The sequence below is a fragment of the Manacus candei genome, unplaced genomic scaffold, assembly GCF_025592945.1.
Source record: "Manacus candei isolate 608988 ecotype Guabito, Panama unplaced genomic scaffold, ASM2559294v1 h1tg000153l, whole genome shotgun sequence".
Lineage (NCBI taxonomy): Eukaryota > Metazoa > Chordata > Aves > Passeriformes > Pipridae > Manacus > Manacus candei.
The window spans coordinates 2,950,025-2,976,302 of record NW_026138201.1 but is presented as its reverse complement, the minus strand read 5'-3'; the positions used below and the strand labels follow the sequence as shown (position 1 = coordinate 2,976,302).

General features: G+C 40.1%; 1 protein-coding gene across 4 annotated transcripts; it reads left to right on the top strand.

Annotated features, from left to right (window-relative positions):
* The first annotated feature begins 1,906 nt into the window (after nucleotides 1-1,906).
* On the top strand, nucleotides 1,907-24,714 carry KRAS (KRAS proto-oncogene, GTPase). Of its 4 annotated transcripts, none has more exons than XM_051772516.1 (6): nucleotides 1,907-2,066; nucleotides 3,118-3,241; nucleotides 8,968-9,146; nucleotides 10,394-10,553; nucleotides 16,211-16,334; nucleotides 21,155-21,289. In XM_051772516.1, exons 2-5 carry the CDS (start codon nucleotides 3,131-3,133, stop codon nucleotides 16,328-16,330), a joined length of 570 nt encoding a protein of 189 aa, XP_051628476.1. In that variant the 5' UTR covers nucleotides 1,907-2,066; nucleotides 3,118-3,130; the 3' UTR covers nucleotides 16,331-16,334; nucleotides 21,155-21,289. The 4 variants fall into 4 exon arrangements, with proteins under 4 accessions (XP_051628476.1, XP_051628475.1, XP_051628478.1 ...); XM_051772515.1 differs by having other exon boundaries at nucleotides 1,908-2,066; nucleotides 2,997-3,241; XM_051772518.1 differs by lacking the exon at nucleotides 16,211-16,334 and having other exon boundaries at nucleotides 1,912-2,066; nucleotides 21,155-24,714.
* Nucleotides 24,715-26,278: the final 1,564 nt, after the last annotated feature.

Below are 26,278 nucleotides of genomic sequence, written 5' to 3'. Positions count from 1 at the left end.
AGTAGTACAGAACACCACCACAGGGGGGTTGGCTTTGTGAACGTGAATTAATCCCAGGCACACGCTTCCTAAATCCCAGAGGGTGGATGCCTACGATGCTCTGTTGGTTGTGCCCCAAAAACAGATCCCCTCAGACACATGCCAAGAAGGAAAGAAGCTGGAAGTTGTCACACGCTGTTACAACCTTTTAAATTAAAACTCTCACACACCAGATGCATAGACACAATGTATTTATGTTTGAATTTATCTAGTGTATTTATCTTTAAATTCCCAATTTAAAGGGGGAAGGAGAAAGTGGCCGAATTAACGCCTTGTGTAAGCCAGTTGGCATCTTGGGAGTCACCCTTGGTGTTAGCTTTGTGAGGAATAAGGTTTGTTACCTTTGTCTGAGACCTGGTGACGTGTTTTAAAAAAATCTTAGTGCTCAGGATACAACACAGGTATGTATTTATATACATATATTTATATGTATATTAGACCACTATAGCTGGCCCTTGAAGAGTTCATATTTAGGCCCTGGCACAGGTTGCCCAGAGAAGCTGTGGCTGCCCCATCGCTGGAAGTGTCCAAGGCCAGGTTGGATGGGGCTCTGTGGAATGTGTCCCAATCCATGACAGGGGAGTGGAATTGGATGATCTTTAAGGTACTTTCCAACCCAAACCACTGTGTGGTTCCATATTCCAGTTAATTGAAATTGTGGTTTCGGCTTTTTAGTAAGAGGACAAAGTTCACTCTGTGCCTGTTAACTCACTTCCAACCCCCTTTCCCCCCACCCCGCGTGTTTATTAACTTTTATTCAGAGCTAACAATGAAACGTCCCATTTTATTTTGAAAGCTGACCAACTTGACTGGGTTTTTAAGTTTCACGGCAGTTCCACAAGGCCTCTGCTGACATTTTGGTGATCGGCTACAGATAAAATTACTTTCTAAGTGTGGCCAGGTGCTGCCTCATGCCTGCCCCGGCCGGGCAGCCCACACGTCCCCTCAGGACGAGCCGATCCCAAGTCCTACAGTGGCTTTTATGCCTCTTCCTCTCCGGGGTCCCCACCGGCAGCGAGGGAAGGGGGAAACGGCGAGGAAACGCTGGAATTGTTCTTATTTCCCTTCACCGGCCTCGAGCAGCACTTCCCGGACAGACCCTTCCCTCAGGGTGCCTCCGAGCCCTTCCCTGGTCCTGAACCTGTGTCCTCCTGCCCCGTGGAATCACAGGATGGAAGGGACCGAGGAATCCCACCCCACGGAGTCACGGGATGGAAGGGACCGAGGAATCCCGCCCCATGGAATCACAGGATGGAAGGGACCGAGGAATCCCACCCCATGGAGTCACAGGATGGGGTACGTTGGAAAGGGACCACAGGGAGTCTCATCTGGTCCCGCTTCCCTGCTCAAGCAGGGCCAACCCAGAGCACACGGCACAGGATTGTGTGCAGGCAACTCTGGAATATCCCCCATGAGGGAGACTCCACACCCTCCCTGGGCAACCTGTTCCAGTGCTTGGTCAGTTCTTCCTCATGTCCAGGTGGAACTCCCTGGGCATCAGTTCCTGCCCGAGGCCTCCCATTGCTGGGCACTCCTGAGCAGAGCCTGGTCCATCCTCTGCCCCCTCCCTGCACACACTGACACACATGGATGAGGTCCCCTCTCAGTGCCTCCTCTCGAGGCTGAACAGCCCCATCTGCCTCAGCCTTTCCAGTCCCTTCATTATCTTTGTCCGCTGGATCCGCTCCGGGATCTCCGTGTGTGTCTCATCCCGAGGATTCCACTCTGGACACGGGAATATCCCGTGGGCGGTCTCGAACCCGCGTCCTTCCGCTCCGCAGGCGGGGAGGGAGGTGCCGGCTCCGCGGCCAGGGGCGGGGGAGCGCGGAGCGCATCGATCGCGGGCGCCCATCGGTCGCTCGGCGCTCGGCTTGGCGGGCAGCGCCGCCCAGCCCTGCCCGTCCCCCGCCATTTCGCACCGGGACGGGAAGGGACGGGAAGGGGCGCGGAGCGGGAAGGGACAGCGGGAGAAGGGGCGCCGGGCGGGCACGGCGGGCTCCGGCAGCTCCCGCGGCACCGCCACACAGGTACCGCCTTACCCCCGCCGCGCCGAGCCGAGCCGCGGCGACCCTCTCCCTTCCTTCTTTCCTTCCCCGCTTTCCCCTCCGAGGAAGCGCAGCCCCCTCCTCTCACCCCCCTTCCCTTCCTCATCCCGTCCCTCTTCCTCGCCCTGCCCCGTTCTCCCCCACCCCCTCCCCTTGGCCGGCATCCCCTGGAGCCGCATTCCCGGTGCTTCCCGGCGGGAGGGGACAGGTGGCCAACGCCCTGCGGGACCCGGTGGCCACGCCGAGCGAACCCCCCCTTCCACCCCCCCTTATCCCTCCTATATTTATATATATTCCCCCCCCCTCCCCTTTCTCCCAAATCCTCCAAGCAGGAAAGTTCGGGCGGGGGGCGCCGCGGGGGTCCCGCTGCTGGGCGAGCCCGGGAATTAGGAATTAAAAGGGAACACCGCCCCAAAGTGTGTGGGGGGAGCCGTCAGGATCAAGCCCTGCTCTCCCGGCCCCTTATCCCGGCACAGGAGGCGGATTCCCGGCTGGGAGGCTCATCCCGAGGGGCTCCGGGACGCTCCTTAAAAACCCGGGCGGGCTCCCGGAGCCACCGGAGGGAACCAAATCCTTGAACCAGTTTATTCCCGGCACGGGATACTGCTCGACCTTTCCCAGAATTTAGCGTATTTTTTACTTATTTAGTGTATATTTTACTTATTTAGCGTACTTTTTATTCATTTGGTGCATTTTTTACTCAATTGCTGTATTTTTCACTCATCTTATGTATTTTTTACTCAATTGCTGTATTTTTTTTACTTATTTAGTGTATTTTTCACTTATTTAGTGGTTTGGGTTTTTTTTAATCCCTTCGTAATCGCTGCCTCCCAGCCGAGCGCCCGCGCTGCACTCCCTGTATATATAACGTTTGAGAATTCCCTCATCCTCCTTTTTTGTCTTGTCTTCCAGGGAGGGAGCTGCTTCCCGCTGTAAATAGTGGGAGGAACGCGAGGCTGGATGAGAACGCACCGGCAGCATCCTCGTTAGTGGGAGCCCGGCTCTGCTTTAATGTTGGTTTCTTTGTCGTCAGGTCTGCTAAAAAAATGACAGAATATAAACTTGTTGTGGTTGGAGCTGGTGGTGTAGGGAAGAGCGCCTTGACAATACAGCTAATCCAGAACCACTTTGTGGATGAGTACGACCCCACAATAGAGGTAAACAATTTCATCTCGTACTTTTTGTGGAGAGGGATTATCAGTAATAATGGTGGTTGTTTGCTTTTGGACACTTCAACCACAAGAACAAGGCTTTATAATCAAAAGAGCTCAAAGATAATGGTCTGCACCGCACCAGCGTTGGAGAAGAAATTGCTGTGCTGCTTCTGGCTGTGGAGCAACAGCTGCAGTAAAAAAATTAACAATTTGGATTCATTGAAAGTGTGGTGTTAATTGCCATGTTTGCTTGGACAGTTTGGATGCACGTGTTTAGGATCTCAGTGACAAGGTGTTTGCCAAACTCATTTGCAAATGCTTGGCAAAACACTTAGTGGCTTTGAACAGCCTCTTAAATGTGACTTTTTTTTCTTTGATGAGAAGGAAAACCTTTTAGTCCTGAAATGTATGTGCCAGTCTTTCTCATTTCTCAGTGCAAAAGTGAGAAATGTGTCCTGGAATGTTACGGTGAATGAAGCAAAAGCCAGAGCCTGTCTTAATTTTTTTCTTTTCTAATACACACCAGTGCACATTTCTGTATCTAGAAAAATTGTTCTAAGATAGCTGCTGTAGTGGATTCTTTGAAATACATGGCACAGTACCTCAGAGTTTGAAATTGTATTTAAGCTTTAAAAGTTGTGCTATTTTAAAGCTTTTTAATGAGCAAACAAGCTCTGCCTTTTAAATATAAGAAAAATACTGGTGTTGTCTAACATCTCCTGTGGATCATTGCATTTAATAACCTCAGACTCTATAAAAGGAGAAATGACACCATAATTTACCCAAGATTTTATGTTCCCAGCACTGAGGCTCTGCAGCCTGTGACTTCATTTATCTGTTTATACAGTGAGGCACTTCCAAACTCACTTGAAGGAATCACAAGGGTTTAAATCTGGGCTTAAAATGGAGACTTGGGAAGTGCCTAAGTAGTGATTTTCAGGTAGGCACAAGTGAAAGGAGACAGTGCCCTGAGGTGTAGAAACATGTGTTTAGTGAAGGCCTGAGTTAAAGTGCCCCAAATAAGAGTTGTGTTGGTTCTCAGGTTACCTTAAATGTGCCTTTGTGTCTCCTTGTCTCTCTGTTACATGGCCAAATAACATCATACTTGCAGAAGATTTTGTGACTAGATCTGTGGAGAGAAGAGTGTTTGACTTATACCAGGAGAGCAGCTCTTTTTCAATTGCTAAGAGTGAAATCTTAAAACAACAGCCACCCAAAACACTCTTAAAAACCAGAAAACACACGAAATCTATTGAGAGGAACAAGCAAAATGGGGATTTTACTTTTCCTGCGAAAGGAACTTTGGAGGATGTTGGTCCTTGGTGCTTGTTCCCAATTATCTGGGTTTCTCTTAGGTTAGAGGTGTGTTTAGGCACCACAGAAAGTGCTGTGGAGGTTCTGTCTTACAAGTTGTGACTGTGTAAACAATTCAGGAACACAGGAACCTAAATGTCAGTATTCCTAAATCACTTGGGGGATTTTGCTACTCAACACACTGAGTGTTTTGAGGAACAACAAATGCATTTTAATGTAAAATAATAACATGAAAATACAGTTCATTATAGAATGAACTCAAAAATCCCAGAACTGTCTCCTTTGTTCATAGAATCATAGGATAGCCTGAGTTGGAAAAGACCTTCAAGATCATCCAGTTCCAACCTCACGCCATGAACAGGATACATTCCACTATCCCAGGTTGCTCAGATCCCCATCCAGCCTGGCCTTGAACACTTCCAGAGATGGGGCAGCCACAAAATCAGCAATGTGCAGGATGACTGTGGTGTGGTCCAGAATCAATACTAAATTAATTTGTTATTAATTAACCTAATGGGGTTTACACCAGCATTTACAACTTGTCACGTGCAACAGTATTAATATTCTACCCTTACAAGTTCTTGTCTACTATTTACTGGTTTTATCTTCTAAATTCTGAGGCCTTGAGGATGGAGATTTGTCCTCCTACTCATGTGGTAAATCACCTTGTGTGTGCTCACAGTGCTGTAATCATGTAGGTAAGCAATAATTCAGTAATAATAAGAGTGGGCTCTGATTTAGAGTAGCAGATGAAAAAAAAAGATTGGGTTTAAATGCCTCAGTCCATGCCTGGGCAGAATCCCACTCAGCAGAGAAGGGCTGCGTGATGGTGGTTCCTTTGTAGATGCAGTTTGTGGTGGTAGGGGCTGGTCAAAGAGCAATAGGTGTGGAGTGGTTTTCATGCAGTATGAGGAAATAAGACTAAAATTGCCTTGATTTGTAAATGGTAACAGTTCAGATAGTTTAGTAGTGTCACTGCTATTGTTTGTCACTTAATACTGTTTCTTTCATTGCCATACAGCAAAATACTGGTTTTCCCCCACAGATCATCCAGCTAAATATTTTGGGGTAGTCAGAGAAGAGAGTTTAGTGTTTATGATCTATTCCATCACTACACAGTTATTGAATAATTCTAAATCTTTCCTGTGATTAACAGACTGAAACTCCATACTTCTGGTATTCTGGTGCTGTGAAGAGAGGAAAAAGATACTGGTTGCCTTTACAGTGTCCTTGATGCTGCTGTTTTCAGTGGAATAGACCTGATGGTTCAACAAATAACCTGCTTGGAAAATGTCAAGTTTCATGGCCTGCTTGAGTATTTTATTTACTTACCTCCCAGCTTAGCAGATGGCAGGGCAGGGGGAGGAATTAAAATGAGTGTTTGGGTGGCTACAGTTACTCAAATCTCTGTGTTTCACAGTTTCATACCTTTCTTGAAGTAGGTCTCCGAGCATGGATTTACAGCCAGGCGATTTTAAGTGTTTTATTTTAAATTCTGTGTGCAGTAACCCTTGGAAATCTGCACAGAGCAGTTGGGCCAGTGCCCTCTACCGGCCGAGACTTGTTAAATCTTGTGATAATGCAATTCAGATTCATTTTACTTTTATGAATTTCACAGCTTCAGCGTGTTTTAGGGCTAAAAATCTGTTATCTTTTAAACGTCCCAGAGAAAGAGCAGCTTTCCCAGTTGCTTGTCAGGGGTTTTAAAATTGGATTAGCAAAAATCCCTCTGCTGATTTAGGAATACTGATATTTAAGTCCGTGTTCTTAAATGACCTGTGCACTTGTGAAACTCCCACCAGTAGCTTTAGTCTGAGTAGCTGTGATATTTTAACATGAAATCGCTGGTATACTGGATTTTTTACCAAATAATAGTTACTTGCCTAGATGGGATTTATTAAGCAGTGGGGTTTTTTTAAGCTAAATTCCTTATGTAGAGTAGAGCTGAGATTTCATATCACGTTTTCTTACCAGTGCTTGTGAACAGATGGAATTACTACTCCTTTAACATAATTCATGCTGGTTTTTATGGCTTGTGTAAGGCCAGTAAAAGCAGGTTAAGTGATCAATGATATTAAAAAAATTACACAGTTATGTCAGGTTTGTCCAATTGCAACTTCAAATTTGGAATTGGTATGACTTATGAATTAACTTCTAGTTTGCATTTTGTTTTTACTTAGTAGTCTTAATGTCATTTCAAGTTTGGTGTTTTGCAAGGGGGAGGAGGGAAAAAAAGGCAAAAAAGCAAAATATTTATAATTTCAGTAGTCTGGAAGGAAATAATAAGCTTGAATTTTCTCTCTTTTCCTTCTGCCTCAAATCCCCTTTCTAGGTAGTGACAATGTTTTCTCCCCAGAAGTGGCAAAACAACTTAGCATCTCATAATACTGCTTTATCCAGGTGCATCTTTGCTGCTACTGCTAACACAGTAGACATGCTAAAGCCAGCAGTTTTTAAAGTGATTTTTCTTCTCTCTTAAAAAATGATTTTCGTTGACGAAAATTACTTAAAGCTTTTGTTTAGAGCTCAGTTGAGGGGAATTTCTTTCCCTTTGAAGTGCTGAGATGGAAAGGAATAGTACAGGCTTTTCAAGAACTGCTTTTCATATTTTTAAACTAGCAGTCAAATGGCAAGAAGAGAAAATGAAGGCTTTGTAAATCTGTCTGGTATAAAGATAGAAGTTCTACTAGGCCTTCACTGTGAACTGTGATAAAGGTATCCAGGGACATGAGGGATCTACTGTTGAATATAAGTGACTTGGCATGAAGATTCATCCTTTAGGTTTGGTTTTTTGTTTGGGGTTTTTTTTCCTTTTAAGCAGTGAGATAGAGCATTAACCTTATTTTAAAACATCTTGGAGCTTGTACATTTGTCTCAGCTGTATCAAGAATTAAACATGGCTTATGTACGTTTCTAAAGCAAGTTACCTGCTTCTTACTTGAACACTGAGTTTGCACTTCTGCAAAATAAATAGTTCCAAAATCATGTTGGAGGTAAACTTTTTTCCTTTAAGGTAAACAGTCAATGTTGTTTTACCTGATACTGTTAACTGTCACCCAGGCTCAAGGTAAATGTGAGATTACAGAGTTTGTTTAGTTTAAGATACTGATTCTATACAATTATCTCCTGCTTGTTTCTCGGCATGAGCAACAGGGAAGGAGAGAGCCTTGTGTAAAACCACAGATAGATAGAAAGTGCCCAGGGGTGGGTGTACTGTGCCCTAAAATGGGTCCAAAGGAAGGAAGACAATGCTGAACTCATCTTGAAGCTGGCTAGAATTACAGTTTTAAATCTTTACTTCCCTCCCCAATAGCTTGGGTTCACTCCTGTGTGGTGTTCAAAAAAACAGCAGCAATATTGTGTTAATCTCTAGCTAAGGAATCTGAAAACTGATACCAAGATTTTGTGTTCATACTTGTTTTTTGTTACAAGTTTAATGAGAATAATTCATGGGGCTGTTTGATGATGTATTTTTAAAGCTTATTGCCCTGGTTTTATTTAAATTATAGAAGTTATTGGGCAATGTCTTTATCACTAAAGCTATGTACTCTTGAAGCCTAGCACTCAAATAGACATTAATATCCACTTGTTGGGACTTTGTAAAGAATTCAGCCACTTGAATCAGTGACCTGAAAGCTTTGATTTGATAGCACTGAAATAATTTGTTCTGACATCTCTATGAACCAACCCATTGGGGCTTTTATGTGACTCTGTCTTGGCTAAAAAGCTTGAACTTCAAATATATCAACTCAGCTTTGATAACTTAATAACAAATTTCATTATATACACCTGCTTAGGAATACAAAACAGATTTCCTGTCCCAAACACTGAAGGGTTTTTATTTTGCACAGCTTTTTAAGTGGCATGGATTTTTGGAGTTGCCTTGCTCTTGTGTATTCTTTCTGGTTTATTATTTTGTGCATTGTTGTGGCACAATGATTTTGTAAACACCTATAGAATGAAGGCCAAATTTGAGTTAAAAAAATTTGGTAAATTGAGTGAGCTTAAACACAGTCCAACCTTTTAAAATCAGGTTATCAAGCATCTTCCATTCTTCTATTAACAGAGACAAAAGGGGAGATGCTTTTGGTCTGGATCCAGTTTGTTCTTTTTGTGCAAAATAAGAAATGAGGACACTTCCCTTTGTGTGTGTGTGTGTACAGGTGCACTGTTGCTTGGAGAAGATTTGGGATACAAACAAGAACGTGTCCTTTCAGTGCTCTTTCCACCTGTGGATTTCTGCATACACCTAAATATGAGACACTTTTCCTATTTGCCCATCTCTAAAGTTGACTTTTAAGTGTTTTCAGTCATTCTTATTACTGGTAAATGATTTTAATATCTCCAGAGCTACTGGTGTTCGAAATCTTATTTGTTTGTGTTTAATCAAGGTGTATTTTTTTTTCTTTTCTTAGGATTCCTATAGGAAGCAAGTAGTAATTGATGGAGAAACCTGTCTCTTGGATATTCTGGATACAGCAGGTCAAGAAGAATACAGTGCAATGAGGGACCAATATATGAGAACAGGGGAAGGCTTCCTATGTGTGTTTGCTATAAACAATACAAAGTCTTTTGAAGATATTCACCATTATAGGTGTGTATGTGCAAAAATGATTGACCAGCTCTTGTATTGGGTGGATATGGTGCTTGTTATTCCACTAGATAATCTCTTATGAAATAGCATTTAAGGGAAAACTTGCAAATTGGCAATATTGCAACTTATTCATGCTTTTTTTTTTTTACCGGGAATTTTGGGTAGTCTGAAAATCTGCCTTGTTTGCAACTTAGGCAGGCAAAATACTGGAAGCTCCTCTGGTATGAACTAATGAGCTAAAAACCAACCTGTTATTAGTTCCTTCATCTTCTCTTTTTAAAAATTATCAGTGAAAAATATCAACTCACACTTTCTTGTCAACTACACTAACACAGAGGTAGAAGCAGTCTCTGGTGATTGCCATCCCAGATCACTTAGTAACCTACTATTATCCTGAATTTTCCTGGGGTATGCTGATAGAAGGGAATGCAAATCCCACCAAAGATCACTGAGTTTAGCAGCATCTAAGTCCCAAACACATAATGTTAAGCTATTCATAGTTAGGCATTTATAATAACATTACAAATGGGTTTCCTCTGGTTGTAGAGGAAGAAGGGAAAAAGGCAACCTAGATGGGAAGGCAGAAGTAATGAAATTAGTGATTTTTACTGGAGATTCTTGAGAAGTACATCTAACTAGTATTTCAAGATGCTTTCTAACTAGTGGTTGAAGGGACTCTTACCAAATCTCTCTGTGGAGAGCCAGACCAGTGGTCTTCAAACTTTAAAAACACCTGTCTAAACGCAGGCTTTGTAAGGCTGTCTTTAATTAAAAAGAAAGACCAATCACAACTCCCTCCCCCCCCCAAACCAAACCAAACCAAAATCAAGATAATGGGCATAGAGCTTTTGGTAGTGTTTTATCTTGGCAGACAAATTGAGTATTGTGAGTGCTGAGTATGAGAGATAAGTAGTAGGGTTTATACCAGAACTTCTTAGGCTAGTTCTGGAAGTAGCTCTTAAAAACTTCAAAAAATGAAAATGAAAAAAACCCTACAGAATCTGTAGTAGTTTGCAAAATGTCAACCTCTTTTTTTTTCCCTTTTTTAGAAGAATGATAAACTTGATAGTGACCTGAGTAGTCAATTTATTTTTAGTGGCTTCTAATAGTGTATGTGTAATAAATGGACATAAAAAATGATTATGGAATTTGTCAATTTAATTTTTTTAATTGTTTTAAAATTGGCCTTATAAACCATTATTACTAACACCTGTTAAATACAATCTGTCTTTTTTTTTTCTTTTTAGGGAACAGATAAAGAGAGTTAAAGACTCTGAAGATGTCCCCATGGTGCTAGTAGGAAACAAATGTGATTTGCCTTCCAGAACAGTAGACACAAAACAAGCTCAGGATTTAGCAAGAAGTTATGGAATTCCTTTCATTGAAACATCAGCAAAGACAAGACAGGTAAAGGTCAAAACTTGCCAGATGCAAAAGCAGAGCTCTCATCTGAATTACCATCATGTTAATTATTCTCTAGGCAATTCTCTTTGACAATTGCATGGTCATGTCAATGGATATATTTCTCCAGATTGGAAATCCTTGTGGTGTCTCTTCTTTCTGTCAACTGGTAATTGTTTATTGATGAGTGATTGGCTTCAACTGCTCAAGCTCAGAGTCAGACCTGACCTGCTATTGCTCTCCTCTCTCGGGTGGTTGCAGCATTCTGAGTGTTCTGGTAGGTTTTAACAGAATAAAAGCACTTCTGCTCAGAGGTGAAATGCTTTTTTTTCCTCAGCAAGAGGATTAAACAGACAAACAGCTAATTAGTTTATTTTGGTTTAAGTGTTCTTATTAATAACAAAAGGAGTTTTTCCATGAGGCATTGATTCTATGATTAGATATGCTTGATATACCTTTTTATAGCTAAGCAATTGACCATAAGGCTTTTTTTTAAATTACTGGATTAATTGTTTGTGTAAACCAATATTTTCCCAAGACTTTAGAGCTCACTGTTGGTTCATTGTACCCCTCTGGTACAATAAACTGGTCCTTTCAGTGCTGTCAGGGTTTGTGAGGACAAAGGTGGTATCTCTGTGCACTCAGGAGAAAAGAAACTAAGCAGATAGAGATGGAACTGGTTCAGTACTTCTGGAAGAAAGCAAATGCTGATATGTGGTTTTTCTTTTAAGAGTGTAAAGATTTACTATCAGGACATATTAGATGAGGCCTGAGTGGCCAAGTAGCTCGTGCTCTCTGCATAATCAGAGGTGTTATGTGCAAGCTCAGAGTCAGGAATCAGGTGTAGCAGAAAATAAGAGCAGAATGCTGCAGTTTAAGCAACTGCTCAGTGCAATTGCTAATCAGGTTCAGCTACATCACTTGGCAGAATGTCCTCATAGACAGTATCTTAAGTTATTTTTGGATCTGAGAAGTGAATATTTTATTAGTGCAAATTTGCTATACGCACCCAAGTTTTTTGGCAAGTTGAAACTTGGACTATTTAGTAAAACCTTACAAAGGAACTCTGACTTTTGGCAACAGAGGAAGTCTCTGTTAGGTAGAATTAAAAAAAACCAAGGCAGAAGTACAGAACTTTATTGGCTGAGAATAAATAAGGCCACAAAAGTGTCCTGAAGAATGATATATAAGTGGACTGAATAATTACAGTGTCCTTATTTGGAAGGTCCTGTGTTAGTGTCTGGCATGAAGATGGAAGGGGAAAAAAAATAACTCTGAAATTACATTTGAGGCTTGAAATAATGGAATTTCTGTATTAACATGTAGACTTTACTTTGTTCTATCTGTTTTATAGACTGTCAGGCTTTGGGGAAATAATCTTTTGGCATAGCCACTTTTATTAAAAGTATGTTGACAGGATGGTGTATTTTCCAAGATTTCCTTCTCCCCACCCCACTTGCATTTACTCCTACAAGCAGCCCTACCATGCCTGGCCAATAAAAAATCACAGGCTCAAAAATCACCTCTCCTGTTCAGCATTATAATCTGGTTTCTACATAAAGCAGCACGTGCTCTTTAGTGTTTCAGACTTCCAAGAGGTCTCACAGAGGTTTGTACTTGTTTCAGAGGACACGAGATCAGTCAGACATGAACTGTCATCCTGTAATATCACTTTTATCTGTGATTTTATATTTCTGGAGGTGCCAATTGAAATGCTGTGGGAAAGATATGACTGTTGGCTTTTGTTTTTTCAAAGCTCAGCTTTACATGCTCTACAGATAAGGAGCCCCTAAAGGCATCTCATGGATATTTTAAAATAAAGATGCCCAACAGCCTCTTTTGGGCATGTTGGCTTCTAAAAGTTGGCACCACTGGCTGCTGGTTCTTCCCCAGTGCTCTTCATAATGTGTTGTATTATGAAACTGCTTCATAACATGCTGTGTTAATAAAATATTTTTGAGAAGACAAAAGGGAATTGGAAGAAGAACCTGATCTTTAATTATAGCAAGATCATCTAAATATTAGTGTATGTGATTATATATATATATGTGTGTGTGTGTATACACTACATGTACATATAATTTTTCAGTCACATTGTCATATGTAAAAGAAATAATATATATATATAAAAATATATATAAAAACACACACATGTTCTTCCAAAGCAGTTTTACATTAGAGGATTCAAACCATGGTGTGAACTGCATGTGGCCCATGAAATATAGTTTTGTTCAGTCTTTGTCTAAAACTGAATATAAGTAAAAATCTCATGCAGAATGAGGGCTCAGTTCCATCTAAGTCAGTTTTTAAGATCTTCAGAAATTCATAGGCAAGGTCAGAAATAGGAAAGAGAAAAGCACAGAAATGAAGTGCACAGATAAGCTGTTCTAAAAGTTAGTGTGTTTGTTTGGTTCTGACAATAAAGATGCAAACTTTAATTTACTGCAAAAAGATTTGTGTTTTACACCAAATACCTGTGTGAATTTTCATATAAATCATTGAGTTCATCAGTGAAACATGGGCCTAGTGGATCCTACAGCTTGGCTACAGGGCTATAGATTATTAATTTCTTTAGTTAGACCACTGACTGAAATGAATATAATGTAATTTATGAAAAAGAGTGACAGTCCTGTTTCTGAATATAAACACATGGCAATACTGGTGGTTTTGTAAGGCAGCAAGACTGTGGGACTTTGTTTCCCTTGGAACACTTCAACTTTCCTGCTGGTGTTGAATTCAAAGGAAAAGCAGAGCAATGACATTATTGTAAGCATAGTAAAGGGTTTGCCAAAGCATTATGTCTTGTGGTTGAGAATGTGGACTTAAACACACTTTTGAAGTGTGTAATGAAGAAGTTGACCTAAATCACAAGGATGCTGTTAAAAAAGAATTTGAGTTATTTCAGCTGTCTGGTGTACAATGGGTTAGGCCACAACCTTGTGATGAAAGGAAGTTGAGAACCTGTGTCTGGTTTGATGAAGTAACAGGGGCAGTATTTGCAGAAATTCATTCCTACATCTCATCTAAAATTCAGGGATAACTGGTAACTTGCTTTGCTTGAACCATTTTGAAGGGATTTGCCATATCTGTTTAATGACATGTTTCACACCAAGCCATTTTTAATTGAGTTCCTGGGTGCAGGTTTCATCTTAAAACTTCGTTTTCAATCAGTTTTAACTCAGTCACACTTGACTCTGTGGGTTCAGTTTTTTCATGTCACTTGTCTCGTGTGAGGTTCAGCTTTCCTGAAAAAGCTTAAATCTTTCCCAGAAACAAGGCCCCAAGGAAGGAAAAAGTTTTGGTAATGGCACATATTCTGGCCTCCAGCTTGTGAGTGACTCCAGGATGCTGAGGAAACCAGGTTGTTATTTATCTCATGTAAATATAAAGGTCTGCAGCACAAAGACACGTGCAGAATGGATAATTTTAATTTTATTTGTCCAACTGTTGCTTTTAGAAGACCCACCTGTGATAAAGGGTATAAAGGTGGGCACAGGACACTTTTGAGGTGTTGAGGTTAACTTCTAGTAGTTCCTTTTAAGTGCTGCTTAGAGAAGCAGAACATGTGAAAATTCATGTTTGTACTTTGATCTGTATTTGAAACAGCCTTTCTTTGCACATAGTCATATTTTAAATCGAGTGTTTGGCTGTCATTCAGGAGTCAGAAGCATCTTGAAAATGTTGCCTCAAGGTCATGGGTTCTTTGGGCTGTAAGTTTTTAATAATTTAATAACTGCCAAGGGGTATTTTTGCTTCTGGTTCTGACAGCTAAAAGAACTGGTTAATCTATTTTATATACATGGTCATTGCTCACTAAAGGAAAATGTACTAAAGAATCTTAGAAGCAACTGGTATTAAAATGATCTAAGTTTGCAAGGCTGGCACCTGGCTCTCTAAAATGTCACCTTGTGCTAATGGAATTAGCAAATAAGTGTCTGTACAGGTTTTTCATCAGACTGTTCTTGGTGGTGGCAGCAATAGCAATTTCTTTTCTCACTCTGTGTCTCTCCGTCTCTCTGCATTGCTAAAGCAAATTACAGCTCATATTGGTGATGGGAAAGTTGGCAATAAATGTTGACTGAAGAATTGTTACCTAATTATTCACGTGAAAGCTCCATAATCAAATTACACATTTCTACTGCAAAACAGTAGATGTGCAAAAACGTTGATTCTTGTGTAGCCTGTGCTTTGGCACGTAGCAGCTGATCAATGATTCCTGTCTCCACTTCAGGAAGAAACTTCCATTCCTTCCAGAAAAACATGAAAGTATGAGCTTTACTTGGGTTTTGCCATTTTTTCTATAATGGCTCTCAGACCTGGAATGCGAGACTTGTCGCCTTGTCCGTACTTCTCCACATCCTAACAGGGCACATTATGTACATACAGAGAAATACAACCCACTAAATAAATCTAATTAATTTAAATCTTCAAATTTGTAGTTCAGAAGAACCCTCAGATGAGCAGCACTGTGTTAAGAATGACTCTTCATGAATGACACAGGTCACGCAAAATGACCCAGTGACTGTGGCAGTAAATGGTAGTTGGTTTTTATTATTAGCTGCATAATATGAAGATGAATTGGAGAGATAATTTGGGGAGAGTATGCCAAATAAAAGCCCATATTGTGCATTGGGTAGTAATAAAGTTTGGGGGCTTAAATGGTGGTGCTCTTTTCCACGATCATCAGTCTCCTCTGGGTTTATTTTCAGATGATGAGTTTGTATTAAATTAAGAACCTTGTTGATCTGATTGAGGAGACAAGTAGTGAGATGGATAGAAAGGCAGAGGAGACACTTGTTCTCCCCTTGAAAAGCTGCAGCAAAACATTTTGCATCTTGTTATAACAACAAGAACATCTTCACAGATTCATCTAAATTTTTCAATTTATGCACAGTTTAAAATAACAGATATTATAACTTAAAGTTGGTGCTGTACCTGTATATATCGTATTTGGTTAAAGACATCTTCAGTCTTTATACTTTTTAGTTGAAAATTAGTTAGAATCTTCCTTAGATTAGAAGTTAGTTAGAAGTTTTATTTCTTCGTAACCTCTGGGGAAATTACCCTGTGAGACTTTTTCTATACTTTGTTAGTTTGTTACACAGATTTTTGTGAAGAAAATCTGCCTTCTTTCATAAAAACCAGACCATAAACAAGCTAACTTTTCTTTTCCCAAACAATAATAAGTTCTCACTTTGGCTAAGAAGTGCAAGTTAGGTGGTTAACTGTGTGTGTTTGTTAAGTACCCCCCAGTTAACAATCTGATAAGGTTTTGTGCCTCCTAAATACATTCATAGCCACAGAAATATGGGAAATTATTCAATAACACAAGCAGTATTATTTTCAGTGTGGTATGCAATGGAAGAAAATAAGTCTTAATCTTTTTTTGGCCAAGTATTACCATGCACAGAAAAAAAGGGGAGCTTGAAGCACAGATATGCACAATAATGGGTCTCCTCTGCTTGCATTAAGAAGTATTTATCCAGCAGCAAATGAGCAAGCTCAGCATTTTGAATACATAAACGAAGATCCATACACTTCTCTCAAGTAAAGCTCATCATTTCAGTGGGTTTGTTGCATTTTTTCCCCCCTTCCACGGGTGTCCCAGCTTGTCTGAGTTATTAATGAAGTGGTTTTTTAAGGAGTTGTGTTTTACAATGCAGAGAGTGGAGGATGCTTTTTATACATTGGTGCGAGAGATCCGACAGTACAGAGTGAAAAAAGTCAGCAAAGAAGAAAAGACTCCAGGGTGCATGAAAATTAAAAAATGCCTTGTAATGTGACAGGGTAAGTTTTGTAGTGTAACAGGGTAAGTGGAACTAATCACTTGCCAAATAAAAATGATTGATCGTGCCGTGCAAATCAGACGTTCTGTGGTTAATTATGATGTAATTTAAGATATAAAATCAATCAGATCTCAGTGTCCTCAATAATATTCCTGGCAAACACCCAGGTGCTATGGATTTGCTTTGTTTCCTGGGGTTTTGATAAGTGGAGTAACACAATATATCAAATTCTCCATCTGTGACATGGAGACCTGGTTTTGAGTCTGAAGAAGCTGAGGGGGAAAAGTTTTATTAGAAATATGTTGCAGATGCTGTTTAAGTGAATATTGATTGATTCTTCAGGTTGATGAACTGAGGGGAGAAGATCACACAGTTCTTCTCAGATGCAGAATTAGGAGGTTCCTAATCCAGCAAGAAATATCTGGCTGGTGTACAGGTTTTCCTAGTTCTCAGGCCCTTCCTTATGCCAGGCTATTTTTTCCTTGTTTTTTTTCCCCAGCTTAAAAAATTTACTTTTACCATTTCCAGAAATACATTAGTTTTCTTTTATTTTGGTCAACTGTAATGTCCTGAGTGATGCAGATTTGGAAAAAATAAGGTTTCACCTTTTTTCTTTGAGAGCCCATACAAGGGGGTCAGGGCTAAATTTCCCATTGTGTAAAAGAAAAACTATTCCCTTTTCAAGGTGTGTTTTCATACGGTGATGTAGTGGAATTTGACTTGTATCTTTTGTCAGCAGTGAATATTGTTGAGTTTGTGGTGTTTGTTGTTGGGTTTTTTTTTCCTCTACCTTATTTAGAAAACAGTCTTGGATATAAGATTCCAGAACCTCAAGAGTCTGCTCAGGGAAGGAAATGTTTGCCTTTATCCTCTAGGTGGTATAGACAGTCATTCCAGCAACTCTGTATTTAGGAAGTTATGGTGGAGAAAGTGTTATCTAAAATTATTATGGTACAGATGTAGTTCAGTGGAGATTTGAGTGGAATAAGAAATCTGGCATTTAGAACAGTGTTCTGTGAATAATCAAATTGGATGGTTCAAAGTGTTTTGCTCTTCTTGGAATAGAGTTGGACTCTGATCCTTGTGGATTCCTTCTAACTCCAGAGTATTCTGTGATTGTTTTGTCTTCTCGCTACCTCCAGGATGCCTTAGTTATATTAGTCTTGGTAATATACTGAATTACAAGGTAACTGAAAACTTTGACTACCCAGGTTGCCATTAAGCTGATGCTTTCCAAGAGTTTCGTTCCTTTGGCTGTTACACAGTAAAGCAGAAAGTACAGAACATCTTTTTCTCCATCTGTGATTTTTCAACCAGCAAGAGGAAAGTTCTGTAACTCAGTGTAAAATCCTCAAAAGAGCTCTTTCTTGAAAGCATCCAAGTTTGTACATAAAAAGCAGACTGGTTTCTCCAGGGTGTAAATTAGACATCCAGATAATGTCACTCAGATTTGAGCGCAGTTAATAGTGGAGAGTTTGAATTACAAAAGTTCTGGATTTGAATTTAAAAATGTCTAGATTCTTGACTAAACTTGTAATTAAGTGATTTCTTCATAGTAATACAGAGGGGTACAAATAATTTCCTCATTACTGATACATGTGTGTATGTATGTATCATATATAAAAAAATTACAAAAAAGAACTACAATTTAAGACTTGTTTAAGGGTTTGTTTTTGGGGCTGGGGTATTAAGGAATTCTGAATTCTTTATGAATTTGGTGTTTCTTATTGATAGTTCTTATAGATAGTAACCATACAAGCACATCTACAGACTTCTCCACAGTCATGGGACCATGCAGTGCTCCAAAGAAAAGCTGTAGCCAGGAGCAGGCTGTTCTGTGGGAACAGTTCTGACATTTTTGTTCCCCTTGCCTTTCTTAGTTGCCCTTTGGAAAAACAAATGGCAGGAGGAGCAAATTCTCTCAATGCACCTTTATTGAGGCAGTGGGGTTTAGTTCTGAGCCTGCATGGGGAATTGTGAGTTTCTAATCTGAGCCTGGATTTAAAGCACTCATTCAGTACATCTTAACTTTCCAAAAAGCTTGCACACAATAACTCCATTGTTAGGGGGAGGAAGGTCAGCTGCCTGCAGCCCCTTCCTGCTCAAAGAGCTGCCTGGAAAGGTTTGCCTGCCTTTGATCTCACACCATGGATGCCTTTAGGGACCTTCTGTAAACAGAGTATCCACTCCCTACATTTAAAATTTAATGGACAGGCTGGGAAGTGAAAGACCTCACTTGATCTCGAGTTCTCCACTTCTAACTCACAAGTGTTCTGAACAGTAGTTTTGTGTGTCATGTTGGATTAATTACCTGAATTGAAGGTGAATTGTGGCAGGGCCAGACTACTAAGTACATCATCAATAATTAGTGATTTACAAAGGTGTTAATGCCAGGATGAAAGCTGAGTCAATTCTGCAGCCTGGTCTAGGGAAAGCTGTCCCTGCCCACCACAGGATCGCTGAAGATCACTGGCTGATCTTGAAGGTTCCTTCCAACCCAAACCATTCTGTGATTCTGTTTTGCAGCATGTGCTTTGAAAGATCATCATCTTGGTAGAATAAAAATTTCAACCTTGATGATGAAGTCATGTGTTTAAAGGTCCATAATAATATCTGGATGTTACTTTGTACAAGTTATTTTCTCTGCATTTATTTTAAAACCAGTTTAGTGAGGAAGAAGGGTTGCTCATTTGAAGACTTAATTTGCAGTTTTTAAGTGTGTCTCATTTGAAGACACCACTGAAAGCAAACGAGCTGAAGACACCAAGTGAAAGCCAGTTCTGAGTGGTGGTTCTGGAAGGAAATGTAGAACATTGTGCAGATGTTTTTCTTATACCATTCTTGTGTTCTAAGGAGGAAACCATTCTTCTCTCTGTTGTGATTTTTTCTTAATGTTGTCCTCCTCCTTCTTAATACCAAGACCTGCACTAGAATCACTTTGAACTACACCATTTCCCTACATGAATATTGCTAAATATTCACTTTGTGCAGTAATGCTGAAGATATAAGCAAATAGCTCTCTGTAAAATAACACCAGGCATTTTTAATTCTCAAAGGATTAATGGGGGACATGACCTGCATTCATTTTATATTGGTCAGTAATACCTCAGAATGTAGAACAGGTTATTTGCAAGGTCTTGCAATATAAAAAAGGGTGCTATTAATATTGGGAGATAGACTGCCAAAGACTTTGAACATCAATTACATGTAAATGTTTCATGAACTTGAAATTTTTAATTAAATTTAGCTTATACTGGAAGTGTTGCTTTTTGAGTGAAGCTGTCTAACACCTCACTGTTGTTTGGACTTCTCATATTAAATTTTAGCACCACTTGGTGTTTGGCTGAAACAGTGAATTAGGAGATTTCTGGCTTCTGTTGTTGTGTGTTTTTCAGAGTTCACTTTCAGTTCTTTACTGAAGTAGGCATAGAGGAGTAAAACAGAACATTCATTTTTATTGGCAGCTTGAAGGGAAACTATTTGGCTGACAAGAGGTAGGAAGCTGCCTGCCAGTTGTAGGGCTGAATTTCTAGACCCAGTTCTGCAGTGGTGCATTTGGCTGCTGAGATCCAGTAACATTATCCAGCTATTTCTGATCCCTCTAAAAGATATCACAAGGAGTAAGGCAGCAAAGAATCAAGGAATTTTTTTATCTTCAGGATTTTATGACTGCTTTACTTGAATTATTAAAGGTAATATTTATTGGGATTTGAAGCAGCCTGAAAACTAGGCCATAAATTGTTGGAGGTAAACAGGTTCTTATATAACGTTGTACTTGATAATGGTTCATATCAGGTTCTTGAATATACTACTCTCTTTTCACCAGTTCAATTTTTTCAGCTATAATTAGCCCCCAAAATAATGAAAAACTACTCCATATGAACAAACATTAGCTTTAGTGTCTGTAGCTGAAGTATTGGAGCCGTGGAAGTTTTCAGTGACTGTTCCTGATACAGCACCAGAGATAATGTGTTCCACGTGCCTTTAACTATACAGGTTGAATAGACTGATTGATCAGGTCATTATTTATCACTGGGACATGGCATTGATTTGATTGATTTGCATATGTAAAGATTTGTAAAATTGTGATGTGATTACTGTATCAGTGTGCCTGAGAAATGATTTGAATATGCATATTAACCATAACTGTGTCTTTGGTGTTGAATTATTGGTACAAATACTTGAATTTCCTTTTCAGAGCTCCATAGAGATTATTAAGGCATAAACTAAAGTAGCTGATGCTTCACAACTTCCCTGTGAGGGTGGGGAGGCCCTGGCACAGGTTGCCCAGAGAAGCTGTGGCTGCCCCATCCCTGGGAGTGTCCAAGGCCAGGTTGGATGGGGCTCTGAGCAACCTGGGCTAGTGGAAGGTGTCCCTGCCCATGGCAGGGGGTTGGAATGAGATGATCTTTAAGGTCTCTTCCAACCCAAGCCATTCTGTGATTCATTGATAATATATAATCTAAACGTGTGGTACTATCTGTATACACACTTTATAGACACTAAACTTTTCTAGCTTGAGGTGGGACAACATGTGCCCTCTTTGAGATGGAGAAGAGGGCAGTGCACACTATAGTACTTTCCTTACCACATAAATAGTGGAATTTGACCTGTGCTCAAGCCCTGAGCAGGAATTCACCTGCAAGATGCCCTAAGCCCAGAACTCAGGAGAAGAACAGCCTGTAGTCAAGATTAATTGTTCAAAGGATGGCAGGCAGCAAAACAGCTGCTGATTGAACCCACTTCACCTGGCCAGGACAGGTGGACACAGATTATAATTGTTGATCTGATCCTAATGTGTCCATGTTTGTATCTTTTCAGGGTGTTGATGATGCCTTCTACACGTTAGTCCGAGAAATCAGAAAACACAAAGAGAAGATGAGCAAAGATGGTAAAAAGAAGAAAAAGAAGACAAAGACAAAGTGTATAATTATGTAAATACAATTTATCCTTAAAAAGTACTGAAGTAATTTTGTACATTACACTAAATTATTAGCATTTGTTTTAGCATTACTTTACTTTCTGCTTCATGATCCTGTTAGCTTTACCTGAATGCTTGTTTTAAATGACAGTGGAAACTTCATTCCTCTTAAAAGTGCCAGTATTCTTTGACTGTTGGTTCTTGAACTAGCAATGCCTGTGAAAAAAACAAACAAGAAACAGAAAACAAACATTAAACCACACACAAAAACCTGAGAACTGTCTTAGGACTCTTTGGTGCATGCACAGTTGCTAACTTCCTGTTTTTCTTACTGATTGTGAACTTCTGTGTGCAAAGCAAACAATGAAATGATGCTCTACACATTCTAACATCCCCTGTAAATTTTTTGGGTTTATAAATCCGGTTGGGAAAAAGGACTAGTTAGCAAGAGACTCTCATTTCAGCCTTTCCTTTACTTTAGACTGATTATTGCAATAGAGAGAGACCAGAAGCCTTTATAGTCTTCCTGTAGATTTTGCTTCTAGGCATCTAGTCTTGTAGCATTTCAGATCAACTTTAATGAATGTAAAGATAAAAACTTTCAGAAAAAAAAAAAGTTTCACTGCAATTTGTCACGGTCACTCCTTAAAGACTCTATTTTTTCTATAAAAAGCAAAGAAAAAAGTAAAAAAAAGACAACAATGCACATCTGGCAATGGAAAAAGTAAAAGTTCTAATTAGGTTGATTTGCTCTTGTTAATGCATTGCTTTAAGACCTTCACTGACTTTTTGTGTCTGAAGATCAAGGTGAAATCCCCCCAGCATCAAACCTTTAAGTAGCTTTGTTCAGTAGGTGCAGGATTTCACCCTTAGTGTCTCTAGGAAATACTAAAAAGCCTTAACAGATAAGTTGATTCAAATTCTTAGGTTAATTCATACATGGACCCAGAATTTACCCTAAGAATTAAATCAGAATTAATCCTAAATTATATAGTGGAGTAAAACCATTATTTCCCCCCCCCGCCCAAGAGTGGCATTAAATATTTCCAGATGCCCAAGTTTTGTGCAAAATAGGGGAGAAATCTTAAATTCTGGTAACATCAAATGAGTGAATGAATGAGTTGAATTTAGCTGCTTCATGCAAATAATTTTGGAATCCACTATTCCATAGAAATGGTGTGGAATTTGCACAAACTGTCAGCATGGTTTCCAGCGTCAGTGTTGTTTGTGTGATGTCCGTGAAGTACTAGTTTTGTTGCACAGATTTAATGGTTGGTGAGTGGCATTCCAGTGTCTATCATGAAGCTAGGCCAAGATTTTAATGTTGTCTTTCTCTGTGATTAAGTTCTCTTGTGATTTTGTTTTCCCTTCCCCCTCCTTTTTTTTTTTTTTTTTTGTTTTGTTTTCTGATTGGAATTAATGCAGGATTTTTGCAGGAGCTTTCAGTTTTTGGTACTGCAGTAGCCTAGTTATTCTGCACTGAAGCACGAGCCAGTAGTCCCAGTGTTGCCAGTTCCTGTTGTCTCACTGTAAATGTGGAGTTTGTTCCATTAGAGCTTTGGTCCCTGAAGGTTCACTTCATAGTAGCCAAACTCAGCTGCAGAGGAACATTTGATGATGTGGCTCTGGTGTGCCCAAATAATAAGACACAAGACGTCGAAGTAGGATAGTTCAGGACACTGGACTGGAAAGCTGGGAACAGGGAAGAGCAGCATTGCCCTAAGGTACACCTAAACAATTCCATGGAAATTTTACACAGGTATGTAAAAATTGCACTGTGTAACTTGGACCATTTCTGTGATGCCAAAGGTGCAGCTGCCTGAGAAAAGTATTATTTTGCTTCTACAAAAAAAAATCCCAGAGTGACTGTTGGAGGTGGAGAGCTGCAAAGCTGGCAGGGAACACATCCTGTATGTTCTTTAATTTCCATGTGGCTGAGGGAAATCATGCCTTTCCCTGCCTGTGCCCCCCATTCCCCACCCTTCACCAAAACCCCCTTCCCTCCTTTCAGCTTTGATGTGAAACGTCGATAATGAAATATTCTGAAAAACAGCAACAGGAGAACCTAATGTTATCTTGTAAGGACCAATAAGAACAGATTCTTGATGTCACAAAGTATTTCAGAGCTTCCAGGGTTAAAATGTGTTGGAGACAGTTATTTGCACATTTTAGACAGTCTTGACTATACACGGAGAACGTAGCAAAAGTTGACAGTATGCCTTGAGCAAATGGAAGTAATCTTAAGGTTGCTTTAATTTTGGTAACTGAGTCACACTGCATGTAAAATTAGGGCTGGTCTAAAATTCTGACGTTCAACTAAATACTGTTAGGAAATTGTAGCTGAAATGTCTTATTCATCAAATGTGGATTTATATAGCTCTACTATAAAGCTATATGTAGGCTAGTGTTGGGGTTTTGTTCAGCAAATGTGATCTGTAGCTGCCAGTCTGATTAAATTAGTACAAAATCCATTTAGATTAGCCCTTATTTACTAAAAAAAAACCAACAACCAACCCCAAACCACATCCTTGCTGCCGTTGTGCAGTTTTGTCTTAGTATTTGTTGCGATTTGGTGAAGCATGTTGGACTGCAGCTTGCACAAGTTGATCTCTTCCTTATTGTCTTGCCCTACCTGAGATGCTTTCCCAAAACATCCCTGGGTGCTTGTCTGTCCTGAGAGCAACTACTGAATGACCCTGTGAGTCACTGACCACGTTAGCACGTGGAACTGCCATTTGTCAGGGAGTAACACCTTCTTACCGTAGCTTTATGTAACCCTGCTTAACACCTGTATCATTGGTTTGCTCCAAACTCAATTATTCTGACCAGTTTCATTGCCCTAAACTTTTTTGCTAACTGAGAAGTGTGGACTTGGTCACAGTAACAGGATCTCTGAAATGGGTAAATACTGACACACACAATCTTCTGCTCTTGTCTATACTATGAAGCAATACAATTATTACCTTCAAAGACCATCAAACTGTAAAACAAATCATTTTGTCTCAAGTTTACATAAAGCTACATAGATGGTAAATCTTTCCTAACATTTCTTTATTCCACTGTCTTGTTGTTTTCATGTTGAAAATACTTCTGCTTTTTCCTCTTGAGTGCCAACTTCTTACTAGAATGACTTCTTAATGTAATATGTTTACCTGGAATGTATTTTAACTATTTTTGTATAGTGTAAACTGAAACATGCACATTTTGTACATTGTGCTTTATTTGATGTGGAACATATGCAGTGTGATCCAGTTTTTCCATAATTTGGTTGTGTGACCTCAGAATGTTGGTCATGCCAGACATTAAGTTAAAAAAAAGGAAAAAAAAAAGACCACTGTTTGTTTTAAAATTTTTAATGTTTTTAGGAGTATGTGCTGTGAGGTGATCTGGAATTTGTCATTTTTTTGTCAAACTGTACTGCTCCTATTTATTGTAATGTAATAAAAAATAGTTATTGTGAGTTTCTGTCCCAGCTTCCTTTTTCTCTGCAAGAATTTCGGTGCCTCATCTCGGTAATGGTGCATTCCACGAACTGTGTGTGTTTGGCAGTTGTTCTCCCTTTATTTCTTGCATTTCTTCAGGTGCTACCTGTCCCAAAGCTGCTGTCCCTGCCCCTGGGTGTTCCCTGCCTCTCCCAGGGAAGGTGTAACTGCATCTTTATTTCTGAGGAGCTCATTTGATGTGCAAGGGCTGTTTTTCACATCAGTGTGGCACTAGGAACTGAATTGCACTTTTGTCACAAGGCAGTGTACCCTGCCATCGTTTTTTAAATTGTCTTCCCTGATTTTGTGTGTGTAGTGAATTTTGTGTGGTAGTGAATCCCTCCCCCTGCCTCCTCAGGCGTGGTCTCAGCAATGCTCGTTAGGCCTTGCTAAGGAGTGCTTGGGCTGAGCTCCTCCTGAGCTTACCAGGAACACTGTTCCCAGTTGTCTTAGGGAGCTCCTGGTTTTTAACCAGCCTTGGAAACATCCCAAGGGGAGCAACATTTCTGTTATCAAGCTTTCAAAGAAAGTTACCAACCTGAATTGTGGTCAGGATGGAAAATTACTGACTAAATCCAGCTCTCCTGTGGATCTGTAAGCAGCAGACCCTCGGAGCTCTCCTGGAACACACCAGCACCTCCCTCTGAGTGGGGCCTCCCAGAGCCAGTGAACTCTCCAATTTGGAGGAGCAATAGCACTGAATTCCAGGGGAATTTTTCACAGGTGTATACTTCCTACGTACTCCTTTAGGTCTGTGTGAGTGTGGATATCCTACAGCAAATGTACCGTGAATGTTGCTCTCCTAGATTCTTAAGTACTTCGGATTCGTAAATAAAATAGGCCTATGAGTTACTGTTGTGCTTACAGTAAATTCTGTAAGAGCCTTTTGTTAAACCGTTTAAATCAAGCTATCAATTAAGTGCTGTTAAGTTTAAGTTTAGGCCTAAACCACTGATCAAGTGCAGGGCTAATTCTGGCAAGGAGGTCCAGTCTGAACATTGTGACTCCACAGGAGGATCTCCCTTATTCCTTTTATTCTTACCCTTTCCCATCCTCAACCTCCACGTAGATAATTTTTGGTTGATTTTAGGTTTAGATTGATTACTTTTAGACTTCAGTTTCCTTTTTTTCTCTGTGCTTTAACCACCTAGTGAGTAGTAGAGTGAATTTTGCCAGTGGACTTTGTCATGCTTTTATATTAAACCTGTGTCCGTGGTTCTTTCAGTGACCCTAAAATACTTACTTGTGACAGTGTGAAGACTTGCTACTGCCAACAGCTCTGCTGCAGTGATTCCTTACCTATATTTCAAAGATTATTTCTATCTCCAGTGTTGTTTAGTTGGTGGAAACACCAACCAACCCTACAATGTACAGAGTATCAGATCTGGCACAAGTCTGTGCAAGTCGAGCCAAGGCCTGCAGAGATACCCTGGAGCAAACAGCCATGGCCAAACTTCTCTTCCCAGGGCAAAGATCAAGTTATCCATTCCTGCTGCAGCAGTTACACAATCAGAAATCAGCAGTAGCAGAAATTGCCTTCAG